General features: G+C 42.3%; 1 protein-coding gene across 15 annotated transcripts in view; it reads right to left on the bottom strand.

The window, feature by feature from the left end:
- LOC144479191 (ankyrin repeat and SAM domain-containing protein 1A-like) overlaps positions 1-22616 on the bottom strand; it is a 409264-nt gene that overhangs the window by 207598 nt on the left and 179050 nt on the right. For all 15 annotated transcript variants that reach the window (XM_078197812.1, XM_078197820.1, XM_078197816.1 and 12 more), the window contains 2 exons: positions 17026-17099; positions 15088-15211 (listed from right to left, as the gene is read on the bottom strand). In XM_078197812.1, coding sequence (XP_078053938.1) covers positions 15088-15211; positions 17026-17099 — 198 coding nt within the window. The remainder of the gene's footprint in view (positions 1-15087; positions 15212-17025; positions 17100-22616) is intronic.

Raw genomic sequence — 22616 nt, 5'->3', positions numbered from 1 at the left:
AATATAGTTACAAATCAGGATGGTGTGTGACTTGAGGGAGAACTTCCAGGTGGTGGTGTTCCCATGCATCTTCTGCTTTTGTCCTCCTACGTGCTAAAAGCCTCAGTTTTGGAAGGTGTTGTCGAAGAGCCTTGGTTAGTTGCTGTACTGAATCTTTTAGATGATACAACACCGCTGCCATTGCGTGTCAGTGGTAGAGGAAATTGAAGTGCATAGGGTGCCAATCAAGCAGATCGATTTGCCCTGGATGGTATTGAGTTTCTTGTGTGCTTTTGCAGCTGCACTCATCCAGGCTGCATTCCATCAAATTCCTGGCTTCTACCTTGTAGATGATGGACAAGCTGTGGGAAGTCAGGAGGCGAGTAACTCTCCACAAAATTCCCAGCCTCTGACCTGCCTTTGTAGCCACAGTATTTATGCGGCTGGTCTGATTCAGTTTCTGGGCAATGGCAACTCCCAGGATATTGATCATGGGGAATCTAGTGAGGAAATGCCACTGAATGTCATGGGAAGATGGTTAGATTCTCTCTCGCTGGAGACAGTCATTGCTTGCCACTCACCTGCACAAGACTGAATATTGTCCAGGTCTTGCTGCATATGAACATGGACTTCTTCAGAATTTGAGGAATTCCAAATAGTGCTAACAATTGTGCAATCATCCTACCACTATTTCTGACCTTATGATGGAGGAAGAGTCATTGTGCAAGCAGCTGAAGATGGTTGGGCTCAGGAATCTACCTTGAGGCACTCGTGTTCCAGGACTGAGATAATTGTCTTCCAACAACCCATACACATCGTCCTTTGTGCTAGGTAAGACTCCAATCAGTGCAAAGTTTTCCCCCCAATTGCTATTGACTTCAGTTTTACAAGGGCTCCTTGATGTCACATTTGGTCAAATTCGGAGTTGATGTCAAGGGCAGTCGCACTCATCTCGCCCCTCAAGTTCAGCTTTTTGTTCATGTTTGGATCAAGGCTATAATGAGGTTAGGAGCTGAGTGGCCGTGATTGAACCCAAACTGAGCATCAGTGAGCAGGTTTTTCTTCAGTAAATTGCACTTGGTAGCACTGTCGATGACCCCCTCCATCACTTTACAGATGATCAATTGTAGACTAATGGGATGATAATTGGCCGGGTGTGATTTGGCCTGCTTTTGTGGACAGGACCTACCTGGGAAATGTTCCACATTGTTGAGTACGTATCAGCTGTTTTGGAAAAGCTTCACTGGGGACACGGCTAGTTCTGGAGCATGAGCCTTCAATACTATTTCCAAAATGTTATCAGTGCCCATAGCCATAGCATTATCTAGTGTTCCAGCCTTTAGCCATTTCTTGACATCACATGGAGTGAATAGAATTGGCTGAAGACTATGTACAATGGAGGCAGCCAAAATCTACCTGGCACTTCTGTTTGAAGGTGGTTGCAGTTACTTAAGCCTTGTTTTTGCACTGATGTGCTGGGCCCCCATCATTGAGGATCGGATATTTGGGGAGCCACCATCTCCTCCCTTTAGTTGTTTAATTGTGCACTCATGACTGGATGTGGTAGTTTTGCGGAGCTTAGATCTGATCCAGTGGTTGTGGGATCACTTAGCTCTGACTGTCACATGCTGCTTCTGTTGTTTGGCATGCAAGCGTTGTGTTGCAACTTCACTAGGCTGACATCTGATCTTTAAGAATACCTGGTGTTGCTTCTGGCATGCCCTCTTACTCTCTTCATTGAACCAGGGTTAATTCCCTGGCTTGATGGTAATGATAGAGTAGAGGATATGCTGAGATCAGATTGTTGTGAATATAATTCTGTTGCCGATGATGGTCCACAAAGCTCAAATGCTCAGAGATGAGTTACTGGATCTGGTTGAAATTTTCCCATTTAGCATGGTGGTAGTGCCATGTAACATGATGGAGAGTACCCTCAATGTGAAGGTCAGATTTCATTTTCACAAGGTGGTCAGTCCTACCAATCCTGTCATGGACAGATGTATCTGCGACAGGTAGCTGGTGATGTCAAGGTCAAGTAGTTTTCTCCCCTTTGTTAGTTCCCTCACCACTTGCCTTAGATCAACTCTAGCAGCTATGTCTTTGAAGATGGACAGTGAAGACCCAACCCAGTGTACATTCTCTACCCTTGCCACTCTTTGTGCTTCCTCCAAATGGTGTTCAACATGGAGGAGTATTGATTCATCAGCTCTGAGGGCATGAGGTTCTAATCAGCAGGATATTTCTTGCCCATGTTTGACCTGATGCCATGAACTTGATAAGGCCCAGAATGTTCAGGACTCCCAAGACCAACTCCTTCCCACTATGCCGTCATCTTTGGTGGGCCTTTCCTGCCAGTGGAACAGGCCATAGCCAAGAATTGTGACGGTGCCTCAGACATTGTCTGTAAGGTGTGATACAGTGAGTATGACGGTATCAGGCTATTGCTTGATTAGTCTGTGGAATAGCTCTCCCAATTTTGACACCAGCCTCCAGATATTGTCAAGGAAGACATTGCAGGGTTGACAGAGCTGGGTTTGCTGCTGTTATTTCCAGAGCTTAGGTCAATGCCAGATGGTACATCCAGTTTCATTCCTTTTGGACTTTATAGCAGTTTGAAACGACTGAGTGGCTTGCTAGGCCATTTAAGAATATCCACTCATTCTTAACTACTATGGATCTGGATTCACATGTAGGTTAGAATGACAGATTCCCATCGAATCCATATGGATCACAGAATACTACAGTGCAGAAGAGGGCCTTTGGCCCATCGAGTCTGTACCAACACATGAAAGGCCCGGACCTGCCCACCTAATCCCAATTGCCAGCACTTGGCCCGTAGCCTTGAATATTATGGCGTGCCAAGTTCTCATCCAGGTACTTTTTAAAGGATGTGAGGCATCCCGCCTCCACCACCCTCCCAGGCAGCGCATTCAGACAGTTACCACCCGGGTAAAAAAGCTTTTCCTAAATCCCCCCCTAAACCTCCCACCCCTCACTTTTAACTTGTGTTCCCTCGTAACTGACCCTTCAACTAAGGTGAACAGCTGCTCGCCGTCCATGCCCCTCATAATCTTGAACACCTCAATCAGGTCGCTCCTCAGTCTTCTCTGCTCCAGAGAAAACAACCCAAGTCTATCCAACCTCTCTTCATAACTTAAATGTTCCATCCCAAAGCAACAGCCTGGTGAATCTCCTCTGCACCCACGTCCTTCCTATAATGTGGAAGAACACTACTCCAGCTGTGGCCCCACCAAAGTTCTATACAACTCCATTATGACCTCTCTGCTTCTGTAATTTACACCCCGATTGATAAAGGCGAGTGTGCCATATGCCTTTTTCACCAGTCTATTAAACTGTCTTTCCGCCTTCAGAGGTCTACGGACAAACACACCAAGGTCCCTTTGTTCATTGGAACTTCATGTCAGACCTTTCATAGTATCCTTCCTTATCAAATGAATCCTTCCAAAGTGTATCACCTCACACTTATCAGGGTTAAATTCCATCTGCCACTTATCCGCCCATTTGACCATCTCGTCTATATCTTCCTGTAACGCAAGACATTCAACCTCACTGTCAACCACCCGGCCAACCTTTGTGTCATGGGCAAACTTACTGATCCTACGCCCCATGCCATTTATATAAATGACAAACAATAGGGGGCCCAGAACGGATCCCCGTGGTATGCCACTGGTCTCCAGTCACTGAAAAAGCCATCTGTCACCACCCTCTGTCTTCTACCCTAAGTCAATTATGAATCCAACAGGAGAGCAAATTTCCTTTCTGAAGGAACATTAGAACCCAGATGTATTTTTACACAAACAAATAAGGCATAACACAGACAAATTTTAATTCCAGATTTATCCACTGAATTTAAATTCCACCGGCTGCCGTAGTGGGATCTGAACCCGTGACCCTAGAGAATTAGCCTGGGCCTCTGGATTACTCGTCTAGTGGCATTACCACTACGCCACAGTGTTAATGTTTTAGATCAATGACTTTCATCAAAACTGGGAAAGGTTAGGCATGTGATTCATTTCACACTCATCTCAAACTTTTCCCAGTTACGATGAAAGGTCATCAACATTAACTGTTCCTCTCTCCACAGACGCTGCCTGACCTGCTGAGCAGTTGTTTCAGGTTTCTAGATTCCACAGTATTCTGCTTTTTGACTTAATTGGGCCAACCATATAAATACAAAAGCAGGTCAGAGACTAGGACTTATGTGGCAAGTAAGTCACCTCCTGACTCCCAAAGCCTATTAGCCATCAACAAAGGACAAGTCAAGACTGCAGTGGGATACTCTCCACTTGCCTGTATGAGTATATCTCCAACAACAGTCAAGTCACTCATTCACAACAATGCAGCCTGCTTGATTGGCACCACATACACCACCTTAAGTATTAATTCCATCCATCATTGATGCACAGTGGTAGCAGAATGTACCAATTACAAGATGTAAGCCATCAACTCATCAAAGTATCCTTCAACGGCACCTTCCAACTCTACAACCTCAACCACCTAAGTACAGCAGATGCATGAAGACACAACCACGTAGTTCAATGAAATCACATTTATAGCCAACATCATTAAACAATGAAGTAGGCCCTGAAAACCATTCCATGGCCACAGAATTTTGAATATTTAATTTGCTTCAGTGAAATACAAATATTAGTTTGAATCACAATGTGATTTGAATCCCAATTTGAATTTCATCTTTAAAATTCCGTTATATATCCAAAGTGCCAATAAACTCAGTAGAGAGCAGTCCGGCATAATGCCCATAAATTCTGCTGAAACTCAACAGAAAAAAATTAGCTTTTAGGTGTTGCACACACATTGCATTTGATTTGTTCATATTAGAAACAGCCAACAACGTCAACTGTTCCCCTTCACTCTTGCAGTACAAGTGTTTTGGGAATATGTAGATTTGACAGTTAAACATTGGCAGGGAAATTTTCAATTTTTGCATTAGCCAAGAACACTATCATTGCAACCTGGTCCTTTTTTTCTTTCAACGAACAGGCAAATTATCCTGTAATTCTGTTCCTCATATACCAAACACCTCCAATAATAATTCACTTCTGTTATATGCCCTTACTTGTTGAGCAGCTCTCGAACTGTGTCATTGGCTTAGGCTGACGTGCAGTGTCACCGAACAAAACAAAGTTTCATACAATATGCAAATAATTAATAAAGGTGAGTAAAGACAACTGTGCTCAGTATACTTAATCCATCTTTTTATAACAGCTAACATGCAGGTTTGAACAATATGATCAAAATGTTTCTCATGTAATATTTTGACAATGTGATTTCTCACCAATGTTTTTCTTTCAGTAATATTCAGTAAAGCTGGTCAGTCATTCCCTACACAGTCTAATCGCTTGGAATACTGCATGCAGTTCTAATTGCTGCAGTCTAAGGGAATCATCCAGGCTCTAGTTGCTGGACAGTGGACAGCAATAAAGTTGCTCCGGGTGTTAGGAGGATGAGCTACGAGGAACAACTTGATGGGCTAGTTTCTCAGTATCAAAAAGCCATTTCTCAGGGGGGATTATCTAATCAGTATCTGAGAATACAGGGATAGAAAAAGCAAAAACATGTCAATGCAGATAAACCAGGACAGCAAGGCAACAGGGCACTGATTCAGGGTCAGCATAGACATATTAAGATAGACATCCTAAGGTGGAAATGTTGTTTCACAAAGATGCGCAAATTTTTAAGGGTAAGGCATTGGTCCCCTTGAAGACATAGCTAAAAACTGTAAGGAGTAGACAATCATTTGGAAAGACAAATCAATTAGCTAAAGAGACTTCTGCACCCCAAAGTAATACAGCCAAAGAAAGCACATGGCATCACTCCGCTGGAATGAAAAGTTAACCATTCAGCAAGACTAGAGTCCACCTGCCTAGTCTAGCAGTAACATCAGAGACTGAAGCCTATGTTGCCTTCCTGCCACTTCTAATCCAGGAAGTGTATTTAAAAAGAGTGATATAATTTAATGAATTACTATAAAATAATGATGGAATAAAGATAAATGAGTTTTACTTAAATAATGTTTAAATCTCCTTTGGGGCACCTGATTTAATTTGGCATCATTAACAAAAGTCAAACTACATTAGCCACTTGAATACAATAACTATTTGGAAAAAACTAACAGTGACATACCCAGGACTGCCTTACAAACAAACACTAATGCTCCTGTCATGTTTCAGAACCTTTCAACTAGAATAAGTTCAGCAGGGCACTAATCTATATTGCCAGTTGGGTGGTTTCCTCAACACAGATAGCAATGGTGAACTCTTGTGACCTTGCCAAATGGCACAAAATCATATTGCTGGTCGATTCAGGTAGGTTGAGCACCAGTCAATCCGCAGCCAATAAAACACTGAGGCCTGTACCATGGACAGCAAGCATTTGCACTTGCGCGACAGCAAAGTTGCCAATGGAAGATGCCCATGCAGTGACTCTTTGGGCATCGGTCTAAACACTTCAATGATACTACAAAGTTAAGCTGTCGATGGTTGCACTGCAATGTAAACAGGCCTAATCAACCAGTCCTTGTCTGTCTGTCTGGTATAATTAGATTAGGTGGATTAAATGGAAACCCAAATCTGGATTTTAAAATAAATTTTATATTCTTCAAATATATAATTGTTTTCAGGCGATTGGATAAACAATGTGGAGGAAATAAAGAGCAACAAAAAAGCAGGGTAGCAATCAGAACAGCGAATTTCAATTTGAGTAGAATTTGCAATAATTTTCACCTTCTTGATTTGCCCAATCTAACACAAACTTCACAAAAGATTCACAAAATCACAAACTTCATGCAATACCTAACCAGATGCAAGTACAGCTTCCTAACAATATTTAAACCAAAGATACTGTGGGAACAAGGGAGCAATGGATGCTGGAAACTTTGAACTATGTCAGTGGTTCCCAAAGGGCGCGGCGCGCCACACTGGTGCGGCGAGAGAGGATGGCAAGTGTGGCGGGAAGATTCAAGCACAGTCAAAGAAACATTTAAACATGGATAGATATTTTTCCAAAGTGAGAGCAAGAGCATCAAGTGATGCTGAGGACGATGTCCCATGATCATATTATAAAGTAGTTGTGTTTTATGTTATGAATCAAGCACTGCTAGGAGTTTTTTTTGTTTTTGAATGTATTTCTTATCAATAAACAATTCAGTGAGGCGCGAGCAAATTTTTATTCCGAAAGTGCGGCCCCAGTGAAAAAAGTTTGGGAACCACTGAACTATGTAATGAAAATTCTGCAAACACTTAACGCGTTAATTTTCAGTACCTAATTCAGGTAGATTGAGCATCAAACTCACGCTGCACCCCCTGAAAGGTATAAAGTGAATGGGTGATTTCATTGAAGACTTCAAGAGATTAAGGGAAACAGATAGGGTAGACAGAGATAGAGAAACAATTTTCATTGGTTATGGGGTCTAGAACTAGGGAACACAGCTTAAAAATTACAGCCAGATATTTCAGGAGTGAAATTAGGAAACACTTTTACACAAAGTGTGGTAGAAGTTTGTAACTCCCTTCCACAAATGGCAACTTTTTGATTAAATTCATTTATGGGATGTGGGCATCACTGGCTAGGCCAGTGATTTATTGCCCATCCCTAGTTCCCCGTCAGAAGGTGGTTAGCTGCCTTCTTGCAGTCCCTGAGGTGTACATGTACCCACAGTGCAGTGACGCAACATCAATTGTTAACCAAAGATACTGTGGAATATGGGGCAGAGGTATGCAGTTCGGTCACAGGTCATCCATGATCTCAAAAACTGGCAGGACAGATTCAAAGTGTAGGTACACCCACAGTGCAGTGATGCAAGGTCAATTGTTAACTTTAAATCTAAAAATAATAGATTTTTATTAACCAGATACTGAGGAATATGGGTCAGGGGCGTCTTTATGGAGTTAGGTCACAGATCAGCCATGATCTCAAAGAACGGCAGAACAGAGCCAAGTGACCAATTGGACTGCTCCTGGTACCTATGTTCCTATGAATCAAAAGATGTAAATTTGTGATTTCTGCTCTTTTGGCTGTTGATTTACAGGCTGTGTGCCTCCAGCATTTTCTGTTTGAATCAAAATACCAGGTTTACATCAGTGAACGGATTAACCTAAGAGCAAAATACACTGAGTGTAAGTACCCCAGTGTTATTAAAAAACATGTGTTAGATGCCTGTAAAAAATCAGAGTCAATTGTGTTAATTAACTGAAGAAACAGCTTTAAAAGCAGTCATCATAGGAACATGGGACTGAGGAGCAGGAGTAGGCCCTTTGAACTGCTCCTGAATTTCTTATCATGGCTGATCTTGTTGTCATCTCAGCTTCACCTTCTTTGTCTGTCCCCCATAACCCTCAACTTCATTGTCTACCAAACATCTCACTACTTCTAAATTCAATGACCCAGCCTCCACTGCTTTTTGGGGAAAATAATTCCACAGGCTAACAGCCCCAAAAAAATCTCATCTTCATCTTAAAAAGGAGACCTGTGGTCTCAAGTTCCTGTCTCTCCCACAAGAGAACACATTCTCCCCATATCCACCCTATCAATTCCCCCTCAGGATCTTTGTGTTTCAAAACAATCACCTCTCATCCTTCAAAATTCCAATGGGTTTAGGTCCAATCTGCTCAAACTTTTTTTCATAGGATAAGCTCTCCATCCCAGGAATGAATAGTGGACATTCTCTGAACTGCTTTTTACACAATTATATTCTTTTTCAAATAACGAAACCAAAATTATACACAGTGTTCCAAATGAGGAAAAGTATTTTCTGGCCATCCCCTAGAGGGCTTGCTCAGTCCCGTCAATGGCAAGCCCCTCCCGCTGGTTCCCTGGCGACCGAGGGTTCGAACAACTGGAAATCCCGCGGACAGCGGCGGGACTAGAAGATCCTGCCACCAGCCAATGGCGGGCCATCCCCGAAAATCCCGCCCATGGTCACACCACAGCTGAAGTAAAAGTTCCCTAATCCATTCAGCTTACAATAAAGACCAACATTCCTTTTACCTTCCTACCCACTTGTTTTTTGTGATTCATGTACCATTGTTACTCACAAGCAGAAAAATCACTCCAGACTGGTCTTTAGGTTCAAGCTGGCTAATTTTAAGGAAGGTTTTCAGTGTTATTAGCTTACAAGAAGCACTGCCCCTAAAGTAGTCCAGCTATCTCCATTTATAGTACAATAAATGTTACAATTCTCTTAACGAGGTAATTGCTGCACACTGTGATTAGTCGTTTGTTGACAACCATGACACCTAGATCCCTCTGTACCACTGAGTTCTGCAATCTTTCTCCATTTAAATAGTATACTGTTCTTCAACTCTTCTTGCTAATGTGTAATACTCCATCTTATCAAATGTTTTGCCCATTCACTCAACCTATCTATATCCCTTTGCAGGCACCTTACCTCTGCTTGACAGCTTACTTTCCTACCTATCTTGCTGTAATTGACAAATTTATTGACGATATATTTGATCCATTCATCCAAGTTAATGATATGGATTGTAAATAATTGAGACCTCAGCACTGATCTCTACGTGGCACTCCACTAGTTAGCTTGCCTACCCGTAAAAGATCCCTGCTCTCTACTTCCTGTTAGCTAGCTAATACTTTATTGACGCTTGACCCCCTACACCGTGACCTCTGATTTTGTGTAGGAATCTTTGATGTGGCGCCTCAGCAAGTGCCTTTAGGAATTTTAAGTATGCCACATTTACAGATTTCCCTTTATCCACCTGATCTGATTATGATTTTCTAAGTATCCTGCTGAATGTGAGGTAAGCGCTGACCTCAGTAATTTGTTGCAAATACATCAAATACTGGCCCTTTCTGATAATGATCTTGAGAATGATAGTGATAACATTACAGTAACATTGACCAAATAGTTTACTTTAAACCCTGAACTAATGCTTATATATGTCACTCATCCTTATATATCATCATTCATACACAAAAGCCATAAGCAGCATTTATGTACAATACAATAGCATATTTCCTACTCTATCTTAAAAATTGCCCTCTACTTTTATTAGCGCACTAGGGGATCTCCCTACGCATTACAGCCACAAAGATTTATACTATGAGAGGGGGGGGGGGGGGTGTTCTGCCATTCACACATTTCAATCTCTTAATGGACACTCTTAGCACCATTATCAGCCTTTATCATCACCACTTACATTCCCTTTTTGTCTAAGCCATTCCCATCAATTACAGCCACCCCAACCTCCCCCACCACCCCCTAGCATAAATCTTTGTCTGATTTTCCTTCTCTTCAGCTCTGATAAAGGCTCGAAACGTTGGCTCTATTCTCTCTCCAGATGCTGTCAGACCTGTCAGCATTTTCTTTTTTTGTTTCAGATTCTAGCATTCGTAGTAGTTTGGCTTCATCTTAACGTCATTCCTGCTTTGAAATGTGGGTTTCAATAATGAATTACTGACATTGTCCACATTCTTGAATTCACAGTCTGAACCATGAGTCCCTCGTAATTCTTCTCACATCTTAGCATAGCAGCAGCTTCTAAATTGGAATCTCCCATTGGGAAGGTTAAGGATTTATCAAATAATTATTAAATGTAGCCATCATGGATGTTCAACATACATAAAAATAATGAAGGCTTGACATTTCATGAAATTTACGAATTTTATGCATCAAAAGTACATTTAAAGATACTCTTCATTCTCTATTCAACATTTTAGTAGACTTCTGACTAGCCACAATTTAGAATGTAAGTCCTGAATGTTTAAAAATTCATCTTCATCTAAAGGTGTTAGCTTGACAAACCAGCTGGGTAGCTAGAGAAAAAGTTACGGGCAATAGGAAAACTGCAGAAGAAACGGTTCTTACGTGATCAAGTGAAAAGAATGGATTTGTTGTTTTATTGCAAGCACCTCTGAGTTTTCAGTTGAGGTAATAGAGACCATTCCAGGAAACAAGATGCTGAAAATAAATCAAAAGCTTACATCTACTTAGCGTTTGGTTCTAAAATTGATTCTGATGAATGTTAGCTGTAATGCTGGAAAACAACTTCACTGTAACAATGCCTTCAATTCTGGAGCAGCCTATTTGTTATCCAGGATTAACACTGAGATTTTCAGGCGATTGTGAATGCAGACTTGAACTGCTTAAGGGATGACATTGCTTCTCCAAGGTTGGCTGCGATATTTCTCAGGTCAACACATGGAGTTCCAACTGTCATTGCTCACTTACTCTTCAAGATGATTTATAGTACAACCAACCTTCAACAGAATAAGCAAGCAGCAAGTGGAATGCAGAAGCCTCTGCCAACAATTGCTACGCAGCAAAGAAAATCTTTTAAAGGTCATAAGCATGGTTGAGAATCAGAGCGGTACAAAGACTAAATCTGTATTTTCGCCTGGCAATTACATCCAAAATAAGACACCACACAATGCTTCATTCATGACTAAATTAGTCTCCTACCAACTGCATTCGCTCCAAAATGAATACTAACTATTCCTCAGGGCTAAACGCAAGGCAGGGACTTATTTATCTGAAACGATGTTTTATGTTTTGAAGATTTTCTTAGTCTGCTATCCTGAAGCGAATCATAACGCTGATGTTTCAATTAGCATATTGGAAGAGAATGCCAAAGCTTTTTCTTCGAGGTGACATTATTTCATATTTCATTACACTCAGGAAGTTGATACGGTTCGCTTCTCCAGTACTTTGCAGATGAAACAACGGCCGGGATTCTCCTACATTCACACCCCGCTGTCGCTGCCAGCGTGGACCGAGAATTTGGTGCTCAGCCAAATCTCTATTCATTGCAGTGGGATCAGAGAATACCGCTGGTATGAATGGCGGGAGAATCCCACCCAATTTATTCGATAGGGTCCATTAAAGCAGTTGCAGATGTTGCTCTAATGGACTCTATAGAATAAGTTTGGCAGGATTCTCCATTTGGGCCAGGAGAGAACTGAATTGGCTCCTTTATTACTCAAGATTTTGTGTTTTATGAGCATAGTCTCATCATTGTTGGGGAGATAATATCGCTAGACTATTAATCCAGAAATTCAACTAATGTTCTGAGTTCGAATCCTGCCACAGCAGATGGTGGAATTTGAATTCAATAAAAAATAACTGGAATTAAGAATCTACTGATGACCATGAGACCATTGTCAATTGTCAGAAAAATTCATCCAATTTACTGATGTCCTTTAGGGAAGGAAATCAACTGCCCTTACCTGGTCTTGTCTACATGTGAGTCCAGAGCCACAGCAATGTGGCTGATTCTCAACTGCCCTCAGACAACTAGGGAGGGGCAATAATGCTGGCCAGCCAGCGACGCCCAAATATTTCTCCTTAAAGAGGAGATAAAAGTGAATCACCTGGCTCAAAAATACAAAGGCTAGGTAAAATAAGGGCATCAAAAGATTTGAATATGCAATGGATCTTGCGTGAAGGCCTGAAGATCAAATAAAGAACTTCTGATGAACTTGCTGCGTACAAGAATAGTGCTCAGTTTGACAAAGACTTGGGAGGTGGCACTTTATTTACAGAGGTGGAAGAAAGGGGTTTATGTATTGTTGGGAGTGCCCAAACTGCTTTCCATCACAAAGTCCTAAACTACAATGCAGAAAATCAAAGAAACACAACTCAATTTGCATTTATATTCCTTACTCCTTGGGTTTGCCGCTCTTGAGCTCATCCAAAACTCTGCTGCTTGTATTCAAATTCCAACCAATCCCATCACCCCTGTGTTTGTTGACCTAAACTGGCTTCTGATCGAGCAACATTTGAATCTCAAAGTTTTTATCCGAGTTTCTCTTTAACCTCCTCCAGTTCCCAAACCATTTGAGCTCCTCCAATTCTGTCCTATTGCCCATGCACCAACATTGGTGGGTGTGACTTCAGCTGCCTAGGCCACAAGCCCTGGAATTCTTTGCTCATTCCCGCTCCCTCTCTTAAAGTTGCTGTCATATGTTCTAATATCTCTTGTGGTTGGGTGCCAGATTTTGCTTGATAATCATTCTGAAGAACTGTCTTGGGCTATTTTACAATATTATAAGAACTGAAAGCTGTTGCTCTCACACTCTCCCCATCTGCAGTTTGTGTCCTTTGCGCTCTCCAAGCTTGTGCTGTTCCCTCGCTCTGCTGCTGGCCTCCGCGCTGATCATTCACTCTCACTCTCTCTCCGCGCTGCTCACTCTCATTCACTCTCTCTCCGCGCTGCTCACTCTCACTCACTCTCTCTCCACGCTGCTCACTCTCTCTCCGCGCTGCTCACTCTCACTCACTCTCTCCGCGCTGCTCACTCTCACTCACTCTCTCCACGCTGCTCACTCTCACCGCGCTGCTCACTCTAAGTCTTTCCGTGCCAGGCTTGTGCTTTCTCTCTCTCACAACAAGCCTCTGCTGCTCTCTCTATCTTCATGATTTCTATCTTCCTGCCACACAAGCCTGTGCTGCTCACTCTCTCTGGCACGCTGGGCTTGTGCTACTCTCTCTCCGCCTCAGCCGGATCGGAGTGCTCAGCCTCTGCCTCAGCCAGCTGACAGCCCCCTGCCTTGCCCATAATGCGCTCGTGTCTCTCCGGTTGCCCAGACTGTGCTGCTCACCCTCCAACTCTACCAGGCTGTGCTGCTCACCATAGAACCATAGAAAATTACAGCTCAGAAACAGGCTTTTGGCCCTTCTTTTCTGTGCCAATCATTTTTTGCCTAGTCCCACTGACCTGCACTTGGACCATATCCCTCCGCACCCCTCTCATCCATGAATCCGTCCAAGTTTTTCTTAAATGTTAAAAGTTTTACCACTTTATCCGGCAGCTCATTCCACACTCCCACCACTCTCTGCGTGAAGACACCCCCCCCCCCCCTAATATTCCCTTTAAACTTTTCTCCTTTCACCCTTTGTCCCTCAGATTGTGTTGTCCAGTCCCTCCACCAGTTTGAGCTGCACTCTCTCTCACTCCTTTACAAATCCGCCCACATCTCAGCTTGTGCACCCCTCTTTCCCTTCCCAGTTTGTGCTGCGCGGTCAGGATTTGCAGAGTTCTCAGGCAATGTTCATTGACCCCAAAGCTGCCATCTTGGTAAATGGTAAGGGACTGAGATGTTCCAAATAATAGGTTGATCACTGGGCCTGGACATGACAAATGAGCGGCAAGGCATGACATCCAGGATACTCTGTATGCAGGAAACGCGCATAAAAGGATCATTTTCCCCAACCCTGCCAGCAGCAGCACTCAGGAGGCCAATCTTACTTTCCTGTAAATACTCGCCAAAAGCCAGAATGTTGGGAACCCTAACCTTCGTTTCGTCTTGCTCTGTGGGGTTCAATTACTCATTGGCTAAAGTCATTATGCCAGATCAATGAGGCGATTCCCAACATCAGGGTCTGGAAATGCTGGATGGCTGTCTCATGTAAAAAAAATGCAGAACACTGATTTCAGTGGACACCTCTGACGAAGGGGAAATATGCACCCTAATTATATCATGTTGTGTGCTATGATTTCATATTTCCACACCTCGTATTTAGTGATAATTATCAGTGAATTATACAACTTTCGTAGTTGTTAATTGTTTCTCGCTAGACACTGCAGTATAACCATACTTAGCATATTTGAAAATTATAGGCAAAATCCTGCTTAAACTAACATTCTTCAATCTTATGGCAATACTCTCCCGTGCAATCAGTTTAAACTTATTGGCTGGAATATTCCGGGTGCTCACCCTGAGGGGGTCTTCCGACCCCGCAAATGGTGCACCCCCGCTGTGGGTTTCCCAGCGGCGAGATGTACATTGAGCAGGAACCCCTTTAACAATGCCAGAAATCCCACCGCCAGCCAGTGGCAGGCCACCTCCCCCACCATGTCAGAAAACCCCGCTTATCCTCTCAATACGCTATCACAATTACTGCTCCTGATGAAGAATGACCATTAATGCAGCGTTCTACCAAACATCATTCAAAAAGTCATTCAAGGTTGGAAGAGCCCAATCTGGAACTCTACTTTTCACAATTCACGTAGCCATAATTTCACATGCCCATCATTAAACTTTAACAACAATGTGGCTCTTCACGTTACTAAATTGCCTCATCTTTCAATAGTGGATAAGCCATCAACTTACCAGGGGTAACAATAATAGATGACGGCTTAAGGTTGAGTGCAAGGTTTGGTTTACTGTTAGATGCCAAGTTGGTCTCTTGACTCCTGACTGAATGATTGGTATTGGGTGCAACAAAATCTGAAACCTGCAGAGAAAAAAGAAAGGTTTCCTTCCCCATTTCCAGTAGCACAGATGTCCGTACATACAATATTCTAACTTGACATGCATGCTACAGTAGAGCACAGACCAGATTCTACCACTTATCTGAGCTCAATACCACAGAAAGATGCCACATGGTTGCTCAGCCTTTGGTTGGGAAATAAATGGCAGTTCTAGGCCATGCTAATGCACTCTCTGGTAATGTGCCAACAATAAACAATCACTTTCAAATGAGTTGCTTCATTTTACTTCTCAACAGCCGGTGGCCCGGAGGGAATTAGCAAAGGAAAAAATTCTTGTAAGGCACAAAAATAATGACTTATTAATATGTTTCTAATCTAAATATTGAAACAAAAGCACACTTAAGGAAATGAGACATTCAAGTTTAAATAATGTTAGCCTACAGTGATACAAAATAAAGGGTACAATTCTAAAGGGGGTGCAAGAGCAGATTAATCTGGTACAAGTGTAACAAGGTCATTGAAGGTGGTAATATGGGCTGAGAGCATGGTTGATTAAAGCATCCAGAATATGTTTTATTTACAAAGGCACAGCATACAAGAGCAAGGAGGTTATGTTAAACTTGTAAAACACTAATTATGCACCAACAGGAGTATTGTGCCCAATTCTGGGCATCACACTTTAGGAAAGATGAGAAGGCACTTCAGAGAGTGCAGAAAAGATTCATGGGGATGATTCCAGGGACAAGGAACTTCAGTCCTTGGAGCAGAGCTCGAGAGGGGATTTGAAAAGAGATATTTAAAATTATGAGGGATCTGGACAGAGTAGATTGGGAATAACTATTCCCATTGGAGGAAATGTTGAAAATGAAAGGTCTCAGACTTAAGGCGATTGGCAAATGAAACAATGAAGATGTGGGGAAAAACATTTTCACTGAGCGTGCGATCAAGATCTGGAATGAACTGCCCGAGTATGGTGGAGGCAAGTTCAATTGAGGCATTTAAGAGGGAATTGGATCACTACCCGAAAAGGAAGAGTGCGTAGGGCTACAGGGAGATGTGGGGGAATGGCATCAGGTGCACTGCCATGGCGCAGGCAAGACGGGTTGAATGGCCTCCTCCTGTGCTCTAACAGTTGTGATTCTGCTATCTAAGAAAATGTTGGAAAAAAACTAGTTCAAAATGTACCAAGTCCGAAAGACATATTAACAAGATTTCCAAGTATCCTGCACACAAGGAATGTGGTTTTGTTGCAAATAAAAGTACAAACATGTTTAATTTTAACTAAATTAACTCTTACAAATGAAACCTCATTTACTAAATCTACTCGAAGCCCATGGTTTAAAAATCAGAATGATTAGGGGGAGATGATGGCATAATGGTAATGTCACTGGACTAGTAATCCAGAGGCACACTAGTTCAAATCCCACCACAACAGTTAATTTTTTAATAATATATTGAGCTGAAAGCTAGGCTGAACAATAACCACCATGAAACTATCAGCTGGTTTACTAATTCCCCTCAAAGGAAGAGATGTTGTGTCCTGGCCGAGTCCGGCCTACATGAAAATGCTGACTCACAACAATGTGGTTGACTCAAACTGCTTTCACAGGTAGTTAGGGATGGACAACAATTCCTTGCCAGTGATGTCCAAATCTCAGAATGCATCAAAAATTCCTGGTACTAATCTATAACTGGTGCCAAATGATACATTATTAATTATACGTCAATATAACTACAATCATGCTTTAGTATACATTTTCCTGAAGCGTTTACTAACTCCGATTGTAGCTGGTCACATAGCAGCTTTTGCAGTGCCATGCTGCTCCTTTTCACTAACCTGAGGTGAGGTGAGGTTCCGCCCAGGTTTGGTTGCTACTTCAGAGGATGCCGGAGCAGGACCAGCCTTCTCATCTGCAAGAAGAGAATCAGAGAGAAATTATTCTTTTTGAAAAGCAGAATGCTGCGGGTGCTGAAAATAGGAAATAAAACCAGAAAATACTGAAAATACTCCAGAGGTCTGGCAGCATCTGCGAAGAGTGGAACAGGGTTAACGGGCTGAACTTTGTGTATCCCCAGTGGACGTATTTCCTGCGGGGCAGCACATCAAATAGGATGGGTGCCCATCCCACCCCTTCCCCGCCCACCACAAGCTCACCCCAATATAACAGTAAATTTAAATGAACAATTCAGGGTCAATTAGGCTTCTTACCAAGCTAGTAATCCTGATAATGTTGCCCACGCCATAAAAGATTTGGTATCAGCAGCAGGGCAAGAGCAGGAAGCCTATTTTTTCACCTCAAGCACTTAAAGGGTGTAGAGGGCAGGAGGTCACTTTACAGAGTCTGCCCTTCACTGAAAACAAGTTAGTTGCCCAGCCATTGGGCAAAACCCACTTCCTTCCTAACTGCTCCCTCCCTTAAATCCACCCACGCGCACCTCTCCCTCACCGCCCCAAACCCCCCTGGCCCAACGCCTCTACTTTCTCAGAAGACTAAGGAAATTTGGCATGTCAGCTACGACTCTCACCAACTTTTACAGATGCACCATAGAAAGCATTCTTTCTGGTTGTATCACAGCTTGGTATGGCTCCTGCTCTGCCCAAGACCACAAGGAACTACAAAAGGTCGTGAATGTAGCCCAATCCATCTCGCAAACCAGCCTCCCATCCATTGACTCTGTCTACACTTCCCGCTCCCTTGGCAAAGCAGCCAGCATAATTAAGGACCCCACACACTCCGGACATTCTCTCTTCCACTTTCTTCCGTCGGGAAAAGGATACTAAAGTCTGAGGTCACGTACCAACTGAATCAAGAACAGCTTCTTCCCCCTGCTGCTGTCAGGCTTTTGAATGGACCTACCTTGCATTAAGTTGATCTTTCTCTACACCCCAGCTATGACTGTAACACTACATTCTGCACTCTCTTGTTTCCTTCTCTACGAACGGTATGCTTTGTCTGTATAGCGCGCAAGAAACAATACTTTTCACTGTATGTTAATACGTGACAATAATAAATCAAATCAAAACCAAGACACTCGACAGCATCTTCCATCTTCTTCTTCTGCAATTTTGTCAGCAGCCATTAATGCCTCTCTAGCGCTGCCAGGACTGGCTCCAGAGGGTGGACCTCCCCCCCAGTGAGGGGCAGAAGACCCACTCAGTCTTCGTTAATGCACCCGCAGTGCTTTATGGTGTGTCAACCCCATACCAACCTGGTTTCCAGACAGGGGAAATGCTGTCTGCCCACCCTCTTTTCAGGTTGGTTGGAACTGCTGGAAGGCCATCAACCTGAAATGTTAACACCGTTTTTCTTTCCACAGAGGCTGCCTGGTCTGCTGAGTGTTTCCAGCATATTTGGTTTTTAGTAGAAAAGCTTTTTGTGATTGGCTCAGGCGAGTTTGTCTTCCATCACCACCATTCTGCGGCTACACCGTACGAGTCCCAGGGTCCCTCGATTGCCGGCCTGAATGGAGCCAGCTGGTTTTAAACCCCCTGGTTGTCCTTCCCTATTTGTCGAGTCTCCATTCGCTTAATCGTACTCCACGAGGCCCATGGGGAGATCTATAGATGATCCCCTTGGCCATCATAACACTTCTTTTATTGCATTAATACTGCAAGGGAAGATCCTTACAGACCTCAAAAATGCATTTTTCTTTTCTTCCCAGACAGTTTATTTTGGTTGCTTTAAGCTCCTTCCCCCACATTCTCACCACTTCTTGCACAAAAAATTTCTTAACTCCCCATTTGATTTCTATGTGCATATTATATCCATATGGCCCATATATCCTAGAATATAATCAACTAACTCCTTCTATATTGTGTATGTGTACAGCAGTGCTGGAAAGTTCTGGGAAATTAAGAGGAACAAGCGAGGCATGTTTCAGTTGGAGATTATGTCATCAGGTTTAGAATAGCCATGGAATGTTACAAGGAACAGTTACGCATGAAGATATTTAATTGAAAGAAAGTTAAAATCAGTGAATTGAAAGGGATCTGGCCCAGGTAGATAGAATCAAAAGTAGGCAGTTAAAATAGCAGAGTAACTGAACATGGAGGATACAGATGGTGAGGAGTGTTACTGCTCCTGTCTGCTGTACTGGCTTCTTACATCAAGCGAGTGGCCTTAATTTGCAGGCACTGGCAACGCGACCAAAAGGTGGAGTGGCAGTATGGGTAGAAGGGAAGAAGTTAGCAGCTGATTGCAGTGTGTGTTATAATCCCCCTAGATCCCTTAATGTATTGAAAGATGGCTCACTGGAAGGATCACACCAGAGGATTTTATGTTTCAAGACTTTTACTGTAATTAGCAAACTAAAAGCAACATTGTCTAAGCACCATTTAGTAGGCGACTTTAACTACAGAAAAGATCCCCCAATTCCCCCTCCATGGGTATAACTTTACTCTGTCCCTTATGTAGACACTTCATTCTCCAGGAAGCAGTGCAAAGCTATTCTTGGCTCCTATGGTTTGCTGCCTTTTGCAGCCAGATAGCATCTAATCACTGAAGTGGATGTTCACATCAAAGCTTACCCTGATGGTTCCTCTCTCAAGGCAAAGCTAGGCGAATCTTCCAGCCTCATTTAAATCCTCAAGAACTTGGTCTCTTTGATCTGAGTGCAAGCTCCCACCTGCATTCTGTACAGTGAACAATGGAGACTTGCTGCTTCTATCTCTCTGCTCTCTCCCAGATCCTTTCCGACTGACCTGAAAGATTTAGGGATTTCTTAAGGAAACCCCTGTAAACTGTCAATGGCCTACAATGGACTCTTCTCCTCTCAAAGGCCACCATCTGCACAGAAACATGAATCACATGGGCTTTCTATCCAGGTAGAAATGCTACTTTTCTCCAGCTGCCTAGCAATTCCTTGGAATTAAATAGACAGTTTAAAGTATAACCATGTATAAAACTTGATATTACTAACAATTCCCCATGACTTGGAGAGGAAAAGTCTATCCAATGACAGCACACCTGACCTGGTCATTGATTACAAGTGTGAATATCTCTTACTTTTTCCCAGTAAGACAACCTGGGTCTCCCTTTAACTTCAACAATCATTCACCCAAGATTGTTTTGGGGCAGAACAGGTCACAATACCTCCTACGTTCCCTTCATTTTACCCTACATTAAAGAGAGAGCCCCAAAAAATAACAATCTTACAAACATTTATATTTGTAACTATGCACACGTGGCGGAGGAGATGGTGGAACGAGGGGTCAAATAGACTGGGGAGGAAAGAGGCTGATTACAATGTGTGTTTGGGGAGGAGACTGATTTCAATGCATGCAGAGGGAAACAGAATGATTGTGTGGGGAGGGGCTGATTATATTGTCTATGGGGCGGAGAGAGGAGGAGTTGGGTCATCTATCATCGTTCGCTGGGGAGGAGTAAGCACTTGGCTGAAGCTTACATGGGTACAACATGCTACCAAATAAACCCGTTGGACTTTAACCTGGTGTTGTGAGACTTCGTACTGTGCCCACCCCAGTCCAACGCCAGCATCTCCACATCATGGATACAACATATTTACAAAGTATTTTACAAACAGATATTCAATTTTGTATGATGTATTAAGTATTAATCTTTGATAAACTTTAATAATTACATACTAAATGTTATTAAATTGTTTTACAGTTCTTTTGTTTTTGCTAGTGTCTGGGGTTTCGTTAATTTTCCAGTGTTAAATGGAGTCAAATTGGAAAACAGTTTGGGAAGCACTGATCTAAAGCTAGAGCTCGCTGGAGGACTGAAAACAAAGATTAAAATGAGACAGAAAAAGAGGACTATGACAAATGAAAGGTTGCCATATAGCAGAGTGCAGAGGACATTTAAAAAAACAAGGAAGAAAGGAAAGAGGATGTATGAGAATAGATTACCAGCCAACATAAAAGTTTTTTTTATAAATTATTGATTAAAAGCACAGTCAAAGGAAAGGTGAGGTGAATTAGAGACCAGAAAGCAGAACTTCTTTTGGAAACAGTTGGCAAGATTGAGTACTGTGCATTTATCTTCGCAAGAGAACAGGATGCTGCCAAAGTAGCAGTAAAAGAGGACATAGTAATATTGAATAAGATAAAAATAGATAGAGGTACTTAAATGTTCAGCAGTGGCCAAAATTTGAAAGTCTCCAGTCCAGATCAGATGCATAATAGGTTACTGAAAGATGTGAGGTGGAAATTGCGTAGGTTCTAATCAATACTTCTTAGATATGGATGTAGTACTAAAGGATTGGAGAACTGCAAATGATACACCTTTTTTCAAAAAGGAAAGAGAAATTAATCTGGCAACGAGGGGTCAGGCAGCCTCACATGAATGGTGTGGGAACTTTTAAAGACAATACCTTGGGATAAAATTAATTGCCACTTGAAAAAGCACTGACTAATTATGAAAGTCAGTACTATATAGATTTATTAACGGCGAATCAAGTTTGTCGAACTTGAATCGAGTTCTTTATATTAACTAACAGACATGGTCAATTAGGATGCACAGCTATTAAATGCCCGTTGAAAGTTCAGGTACACAATAAGAGCTGATGGGATTCAAGGAATTGTGGCAGCATGGATACAACATTGGATAAAGGACAGAAGGAAAAGTGGTGATGAACAGTTACTTTTCAGACGGGAAGGAAGGAAGTGGTGTGACACAGTGGACTGCACCGGGGGCACTGCCCTTTTTGATATATATTAATAACTTGAATTTGGATAGTCAGGTCATGATTCAAAATGTGCAAAATTCTGAAATATAGTAAACAATGAAGAGGATAGTGACAGACTTCAGGAGGGCATGGACAGACTGATGAAACGTGCAGATACATGGCACATGAATATTAACAGAGAAGTGTGAATTGGCAATAATGGTATAAATTATCAAGCAGGTGAAAAAACAGTGGCCTGGAGGTATACATACACATCTTTCAAGTTGGCAGGATGAGTTGAGAAGGTTATTTACAAAACTTGCGGCTTTATTAATAGTACAAATGCACGGAGGTTCCCTGAACACTTATAAAACTAGTTAGTTCTCACCAAGAGTTTTCCATTGTGAGCATCAAACTTTAGAAAGGATGTCAACCCTTTGGAGTACAGAAGAAATTTACAGACTGGTACCAAAGGTGAGGGAGATTCAGTTATATGGAGAGACTGCAGAAATCTCCTTGGAGCTTAGAAGGTTAAAAGAGGTGCTCAAAATCATTAGCTGTTTTGAGAGAATAAATAATAAACTGTTTCCAGTGACAGAAGGGCCAGTAAACACATTAAGGTGGTAAGAGAAAAAATATTGGTGGCAATTTTGTTTTAACCCCATAAGGGAGTCTGATCTGGTCGATACAGGACAGAAGCAGATTTAATTGTACCTACTGCAACATTGTTGACTGTTAACTACCCTCTGAAATGGCCGACAAGCTACCCACTTTTATCAAAACTGCTACAAAAACAAT

Source organism: Mustelus asterias, chromosome 25 (genome assembly GCF_964213995.1).
Source record: "Mustelus asterias chromosome 25, sMusAst1.hap1.1, whole genome shotgun sequence".
In the NCBI taxonomy this organism is placed as follows: Eukaryota; Metazoa; Chordata; class Chondrichthyes; order Carcharhiniformes; family Triakidae; genus Mustelus; species Mustelus asterias.
The sequence above is the reverse complement of the archived record's forward strand: the minus strand, read 5'-3'. Positions and strand labels throughout refer to the sequence as shown.